This window comes from Suillus subaureus (assembly GCF_016647635.1).
Source record: "Suillus subaureus strain MN1 chromosome Unknown BJ212scaffold_184, whole genome shotgun sequence".
In the NCBI taxonomy this organism is placed as follows: Eukaryota; Fungi; Basidiomycota; class Agaricomycetes; order Boletales; family Suillaceae; genus Suillus; species Suillus subaureus.
Genome location: NW_024538740.1, coordinates 21985 through 30686, shown reverse-complemented (window position 1 = coordinate 30686; position 8702 = coordinate 21985). Strand labels below are relative to the sequence as shown.

At 49.7% G+C, this 8702-nt stretch overlaps 1 protein-coding gene across 1 annotated transcript; it reads right to left on the bottom strand.

Annotated features, from left to right (window-relative positions):
* Positions 1 to 446: 446 nt before the first annotated feature.
* On the bottom strand, positions 447 to 1092 carry BJ212DRAFT_245720 (uncharacterized protein). The gene has a single exon (XM_041342733.1). It carries the CDS (start codon positions 947 to 949, stop codon positions 596 to 598), a length of 354 nt encoding a protein of 117 aa, XP_041185573.1. The 5' UTR covers positions 950 to 1092; the 3' UTR covers positions 447 to 595.
* Positions 1093 to 8702: the final 7610 nt, after the last annotated feature.

The window sequence follows — 8702 nt, the reverse complement described above, 5'->3', positions numbered from 1 at the left end:
GAGAATGATGGACTCCCAGTATGCGTGTATGCATGCAGGCGTGCGTGCGTCGCACCATCGGGGACCCACTGAGTATGGCGTCAGTGAGATGAGAAATCGGGACCGAGTACTAGATAGCCCGGCGCTGCTAAAGTATCCATAATCGATCCAGGTCCAGCTTCGATCAATTTCCACGCCCGGGTCCGAGATACACCGGCCCGCGTATATGAGTAGCGCAGCGTCCGAAGAAGAAGTACTGATTATACCTACAAATTGACATCTCAGCACAGGATTAATGCTAGTATAACCGAAATTCATGACAAATGACTGAACGCTGAACGTTCGACTGTCAGTGGCGCCGCGATCTTCTCCATTTTCCCACCGCGATCGCACGTCACGGTGGGAAGATGGGTAAGTGAAGTCTGATCCCGATCAGTTCAGGTGGTGGAGGTTCAAGAGGGTCTAGGTTGTTAGTGGTGAAATGCGAGCGCAGATAAGTACAGCACAAGATTAAATGGGCGCTTATAAAGCGAATGAGGCTTTCTTGTACTGGTGGTGGCGTGATACGCATTTTAGTTCTGTCCCAGCGGCACGTGCATTCTACCGACTGCGGAACTTATCGCAGATATTCATATGCTTCAGCGTCAAGATAGCTATTAGCAGGCGATAGAAGATAAAAGTCGGCGGGCCCCACTGTCGAATGCGAAGAGTCAGCACTGGAGCCCAATAGCGATATATCGCAGTACCGTGACCGTGAGTCCCAGAACAAAAACAAGACGAGGAGCACGCCATTTCCTAGAACTCCAAGCGGCATGAACGTGAAGAGTCTGCACTGAGACCCAATAGCGATATATCGCAGTATTGTGACCGCAGAACAAGAACAACAAGCGCACCACTTTCTAGAACCCATGGTGGTAACAAAAAAAAAAGAAAGCAAGAAGCGTAACAGCCTCAAGAAGTAGAACGTCATTAACCAATGGCACGTTAATAGAAGCACAAGCGAAGATAAGAAAAACTTTGCAATACCGGCGGCAAGCCAGTATACGGCCACCAATGGTGGAGAAGGTCGGCAATTGAATGAACGACTAGACAATGCGAGGTATGAATGGTGGAGTGCGCCCGGTTCCTTCGGTCTACATATGTAGAGAGGGTAGAACTTTTGGGGGGTCGAGTATATGGTAGCTTGACGGGTGGATGGGATGCCACCAGATGCACTCGGAATTCCAATGTAAAAAACCTCCCTGTGGAGATGTATGCTACGGAAGCCAGCAGGGGAATAAATGAAAAACCGTCACCGAATTCGACATGGATGCACGTCGCAACTCCTGACCGAAGAATCTCGTTTTGCAGACGACGTGTGCATGTGCATTGCATAGCGCCGAGCCATGCTCGATCTGCAACAAACAGGTATCGGCATATGCAGCCGAATGGAAGATGGAACTGAGCACGACTTGGAAGTCGAAGCCACGGGCCGTAGCAAAGTGCGCACAGTAAGGATGGTGGCGGAGCACGAGAGGAATCTGGAACTAGAATATCCAAAATCCTAACAGTTCAAGGTTAACTTCGAACACGTGTACATACAACATGAACAAAACTGACGCTGCATGATGGAATTTCAACTTGATTGATGGCGCGTATTGCTGGCGTACATCTTGTCGTGCACATGTGTATTCTACCGTGACGTATGGAGAGTGCGCAGATCTGCCAGCGGGTGCACATTGCACGAGTGCAGATCGTAGTGAAAACATTGTTAAAAAGACCGTAGATCCACCATCCTGACGCCGCATGAGTCGATTGACGATTGACGCAGATCCTGTCATGCACATTCCACCGCAACATAGAGTGTAGATCGTAGTGATACATTGTTGAAAAATTGTAGATCCACCGTCCCGTCATACGCAGGATTACATGGACTAGGGTCTCAGATCTGGAATTCCGAAGTCAAAACGAATTACACAAGATCCACATTCACAGAACAGAGCAAAATAGGGCGTAGTGATATCTGAGCTGGTATCATGTGACAGAGGGAACATGCTGATCCCAAAGTGTGGCATGAGGAGTTTCAGGACCCTTCTCCCGGCGGCAGCTATTCTGGGCGGTGGTGGGTTGCTGGTGATGAAGGGGATCACGTCGGGTGCAGAGCAAGATAGGAACTTGTACTGATTGACCTGTCGTGAGGGCTGAATAAAGTCCAAGGAGAGAACGGAACGACGAAAGTCACGAGACTGTAGAACACACGGTGTGGGGAAACGATTTATTGCGACAAGCAGGGTCGGGGGGGTTGAGATACACGCTGTAGGTGCAAGGGGAGATAATTGGAATAAATTTGGAATAAATTATTTGATCTTGACGGAGTCAGCACGGCTAGACGGCGTTGATGGCAAGATCGATGCGGCGGAGATAGTGAAATTTGGGGGGGTCAAGTACTACCTTAACAGTCGAGATCAAATAATGCACAAGGCTGCGTGTTTTTAGAAGATATTATATTACCTAATTTAGAAATATGTGGATCAGAGCGTACTCGTCGGAACCAAATTGGAAAGTGACGGCGGAAGCAAAATTGTGTCTTGAAAGGGCCCCGGCGGAGTGTTTAATTTGGTAAAATTGAATCCTAATCTAGTGAGAGAGAAACTAAATTAGGAAATATGATCAATTATGGCAGTCAAGTGCCTCGCATGCGGGGGCGGATTAGGGTTAGATTGCCCATGAGTGTAAAACCCGAGTGAAAACGGTTCAATTCAGATTTCAATTCAATTCTGTCTCCCTCAAGCATCATGGCAGACGAACCACGTTCAAAGACTCAACCAAGATCAACAACAAATGTTAGGTCAAGAACAAGTCCTCCTCCTAACGAACATGATCAAAGACCACCAACGAAGAGAGCAAGAAAAGCTATCAATTGCGAACCTTGTAGAAATTCAAAACTCAAGTGTGATAGGTTAGTGCAATAACTTCAATGCTAGCCATTACTGACGACAATAGAAATCGACCATGCTCCAGTTGTGTTCTGAGAGGTCAGTTCAACCATTTTATATTTTAAAAACGCACTAAACACCACAAAGGCACTATCGCATTATGCTACCAGGATGCTCGTGGACATGAATCAGACTTGAACCTACGTCCGGATGACCAGTATGATTTTTTTCCTATTCAAACGAGTATCATGTCTTCATGCATAACCAGAAACGCTTCTAGAGTGGATCCAATGCAAGAAATAACTCGCCTGAAGCACAGTGTTTCATTACTCGAAACATTTATCATTGCAAACCACCGAAATCTTCCATTCAAGCGTCCGCTTGACCCTCCATCTTCAGGTCCTCCAAGTCCACTCAAGAAAGAGCCTCAAGATTCTGACCCCGTCGATCGCGACAATGCTCCCGGCATGATCGGCTCCCAGGGACACGGCGGCTTCTACGCTGGCACTACCTCTGTCGTCACTCACCTCACAATGGTCAGTTATCTTCCCTGCATCCATTTATCTTCCTCACACAATCCAGAACGAATCACGCGCTTCAGACGACCCAATGGACAGACACCCCTCCCAAGAAGGCCTCGTCACAGACGAAATCGCTGCTTCCACTCATGAATACGACAGAGACCTCCTAGAGGTCCTTCCAGCACTCGAAACAATCGATGCACTCATAATCTACTACTTTGAATATTGCAATTGGATTTACCGTCATGTAAACCAACCCGCATTCACTTCCGCGTGGTCTCGCTTCAAGAGCGGCTCTTCTCCAGATAGAGTTGTCCTCGCGACTGTCTGCATGATTATGGCTATCGCCGTTCATTACTTGCCTCACCGTGACCCCCTCATCGCACATCTCGCAGATAACCATGAAGAACTCGGAAAACGCTTTTACGACGTCATGCGCACGGCACTCGACCGACATCGTGCAGAGTCCAGAACTTACACCCTTGAACTCGTCGAATGTCTGCTCATCCGCTCTCACTATCTAAATCTCAGCAAGACAGATAGTGAGGAGATTTGGGCAATTCGTGCCGAATTAGTCAGCATGGGCCTCGCAATGGGCCTACACCGCGACCCATCTAGGTGGAGAATGAACAAGGAGCTTGCAGAGAGAAAGCGTTGGGCATGGTGGCATATCATCTTACTCGAACGGTGCGTTCCTTCGTTTCTCTTACGTACACGCCTAATTCTTCCCAGATGGCAAGCATTCATGTTTGGTCGTCCTCTTGCCGTAGCTTCCCACCACTTTGACACCCAGCTTCCCTCCGTTTCCCCCATCACTCCCACAAACCCACCACAACCACGTCTCTACGCCCCAAATCTCGCTCTCTTTCGCCTCGCCTACGTCCTAGGCGATATCATGGACAGCGCCGTCTCGCTTCGCTCAGTGTCATACGACACGATTATGGCACACGATAAAGCACTCGCCAACTGGATGGACACCTTACCCCCGGAGCTTGATCTGGACGAATTTAGAATAGCACGCGCCCTTGCAAGTCCAGACACCGTCACGAGAAGATTAGGTGTACAAAGTGTCATCATCCGAACAAGCTACTACCACATCCGCTTTACCCTCCACAGACCATACGCCTCCGCATCCCTCACATCCTCCCCAAGTGACAAAGACAAGCACGACAAATCCGATAAAGACCCCAAAGACTCCGCCAAATCCGAACGTCAAGCCAACAGCCTCGATATAGCAGTAGGTAGTGCCGACAAACTCATCACCCTCGTCGATCACGCTCGCCCAGACTTTCTCGCAAACGCCAGCCTGGCAGTACCAGGCCACATGTCCTGGGGCCCCTTCCACGTATTCAGCGCTGCCATGTTCTTCTCCTTCCAACTCATCTCAAATCCGAACCAACCAGGCGCAGGCCTCTTCCGTGCAAACATCAAGAAAGCACTCGGCACTCTCGATTTAAGCCGCGGACAAGCAGTTGCAGACCGCGCACTCGATATCCTAGGCGCCCTCCAACCCCTCTATGAAATCGGATTCGCAGACATGGAAGCAAGCGAACGCGAAGGTGTTAAAGGACGTGTCCTCGGCCTCGTCAAAACCCTCGCATTCCCTTATCACGACCAATCGCGTTCGTCACGGAGCGGAGCGGGCGATAGCCCCCACAACTACTCAGGCGGCAGTCCAAGCGGTTACCTAGGCAGCCCAGGGGGCGGGTACGCAGCTGGGAGTCCTAATAATGGCGTAGCGGTTTTTGGCGGAAGCCCGAGCGCGAGGAGGAATAGCGTGGATTACCCGCCTCACACGCATACGGCCCAACCGCGGTACGTGCCGCCTAATACGTCCCCGCCCTATCCGTACCCTGAGAATAGGGGATATAGTGATGTGAGGGGGTCGTATGAGGGTACGAGGTATGTGGATGGGGCTTCGAGGACAGTGCCTGCTTCTGGTGCTACGGCTTCGACGACGACGAGTGCGTATTCGGATCCGCCGCCTCCCGCGCCTGCGCGAAATCCGTATCCGCCGTCAGGGCCAGGACCAGGGTCAGGGTCAGGGTCGACGTCTGGGACTGGAAACCCGTACCCCGCACCACCACCGCCTGCGCCATCACAGACACAACCATATTCTGATTCTGTACGATCGTATCCACCTCCATCTGACGGGAAGCATCTTCAAGCGCCCTACCCTGACGCACGACCCTATCCCGCGCAAGGCAGCATAGGAGGGAGCAGTTCGACATACCCTTATGCATACCCGACGTCAGTTGAGGAAGATTCGATGTGGGGAGCGTCGTTAAGCCAAGCAGAGTGGGCGCGGTTTTTAGATGTCATGCAGCGGCCTACAGGGGATAGGGGATGAGACTTGGACATGGGCATTAGCAGAGGGACGCACCACACGTAATCAACCGCCTCGCTGCTCGCTATGTAAGATCACGACACTAAACACGACTACTACGCCGCAACGCAATGCGACGCCATATGTACGTTTTCATTTTCATTTTGGATTTAGATACCTCTACCAAACCTCTACCTACCTGGCATTTTTGCATCGCACTTTCTGGCTATCTGACGCTGCATTCTTAATTATCTCCCATGCTCATATAAGCATCTCTCATGCGCATCCCATCCCATCCCATGTCCATCATATACGCGTAGTTCCCTTTCTTTTTTTGTTTGGTTGTGTCATCGAATGGCGACCGCATGATTTAAACACCGTGTACTTTTGTATTCCCCACATCGAGTGATATCGCATTCCCCACACACACACACATGTACACCGACGCCGAGCGATAGTTCCCGTTCCCCACACCGAAAAACTATTCCCCACACACATACCCTCTCTGGTCTTGTTCTGCCCTTGAAGCTGAAGCTTGACCCTCCCATCTAACTCCATCGAACGACGACCCCCCATCCCGTTCCAACTCACCCCCCAACACAAACCCGTTACCCAAGTCTTACCCACCGCACGACGACCCTTGTACACGTGTCCGATCCTCTCGCTTGATGTACGACATACCTACTACCTAGTTACCTAGTTTTTTTTGGTTCTTCTTAACAATACATACTTACTGCGTTTTTTCTGTGTATTGCCTTTTTGTGTATTGTATAACATGCATCCGATGTATCCATGAATTGAAAATCCTCTGGAGGATGGTTGAATTTCTTTGCATATATTCTACCGCTCCATCATGATTTGAGAGGGAACGGACTTTTGACAATATCTGGGATACGTGTCAAGGCTACCGTGACTGCGGGGGAAATACATTATACATATGCAAGCTCAATTTCAACGGCGCCAAGTGCCAGGTTCCATCATGGACGTAAATTTGCAACTGAGATCTCGTCGGAATGCAAGTGTACGTTAGTTTCTTCAAGCGGCCATCACGTTCCGTTCCTTTCAAGTAGGTACAAGTCTAAAAGGTGTCATGAGGATAGGAGACGGGTTGTCTTATCGTGCCGGAGGGGGCATGGGTTTCGAGAAGGCTTCATCTCCGAATTCGAAGGGGGGACTAATGAATTTGGAATTTAGAATCACCATGTTTGTGGAATCAAAGAATCCAGATGTTGCGTACCAATTTATGTAGCAAGAGAATCGCGAGTCCTACTCGATGGCGTGGCTGGCCGTGCACACCCTCAACGTGTATAACCAGCCCCGCTAGTATGATTTTAGCTAGTATTTAGATCCGTCGACAAAGATTAATCAACAAATGTGTTTTCAAGGCAGTGGCTTCTCATGAGACAGATGCAGGGGGCTCTACACCAAAACCAGCGTAAACACAGTCCATCTTCACATCCGGCAGCGGACGATCGCTTGATCCTGTATGAAACCTTCAATTGATTATCCTCGTGAACATGTAAGTACCCTACTGGCATGAAAATACGGGATTTGATCCTGCTTGTGGCCCCACTACATCACAGGCGATCACTCATCTACGAGGTTGGCGAGCGTCTGGATATGCCCATATGTGGCTGGCTAGGGGCCGCGTTGCCGGCGCAGCGAGAAGAGAGTAAAGAAACAGGCAATTACAAAGAGCGCATAAGTTCCATATCTACAAGAGTGTGTGAGAATGTTGTAGCGGTTTTACATGCACAGTAAGTGCGAACCTGTGCAGCGTACGTGCCTACCACAAACTTTTCTACTGTCTCGTCACTGGCCGAGCCATACACAAAGAAAGAAAGCCCAAACATCCAGTCTGTTATTGTCGATGATGTTCAATAATACCGATTAAAATAACTAAATGTGAACAATTCATGTAGGAAAGGTTTTGTGAGGAGAAGTACAAAACATACTGGATGAGTGAAAGTTGACTTCAGCAGGTTCGTCACCACTCGAATCCATTTCTTTCTAGTAGCGCATCTCCACTGTCTTTCATCTCGGATGACATTCGCAATGAGCTACGAGCAACCCAGCCCAAGCGTCAACGGTGCCTAGACAATTGCCAGGTTGACGAAGATCAAGATCCACCCTTGTATATTGAGGTCCGGAATAATATACGCGATAGAACTGGGATTCCTATTGGGAAAGAACGACCACGTTGGCAGCGGAGGGTTTGTTGTCATTCTAGTGCTGGGGTACTTGTCCCAGACGTACATGATAAGTGCGGCCCACCCTGCGTATGCTACAACAATCCCCCGAAAAGATATGTCGACTTTTCGGACGCTGGGATGAGCATTCCACGCCGAGTGCTGTATTTCTGACAGCTTCGCTGGACTTTCATCCACATCCAGGTCAGACGCACAACGTATGCACCAGAAAGTAGCCGGGGCCAATTGCGCGTGGTGGACCAGCCTGAGTGCAGGGGTCAAGTCAAGAGGTGGAGGACGGCCATGATGCCACTAAGCAGGGCACCATTAAGGTTATACCATCCACAAACTGCAGCCAGAAGACGCAGATTGCAAGTCGAGACTCTGAGACTAAGGCAGAGCACAATGAGATGCCGTGTACGAAGCCTATGGACTCGGTGCATAATGCAACGATCAAGTTTAGTATCATGGCTAGTATCTCCCTCTGCCTGAGGTCAAACTGAGTTATGGGGATCATATCAGTCACGGTTACTACTCCCGAGACTCCATGGGGCGTGATGGGCGCACCTTCTGACCGCAGCTCGTGAATGGTATAACCCTAACGGCGCCCTGTTTAACGGTATCTTGGCTGTCTTCCTCATCATATCATACAGCTCGGCCTCATTCATCGTATGTCTCAACAGTCAAGCCCACTATTCTCCTCAGAGTGTTGCCATCGCAGGGTTGCCTCTCCTCATTTTGGGCATCGCACTCCTCCTCCAGGTGATGCTCG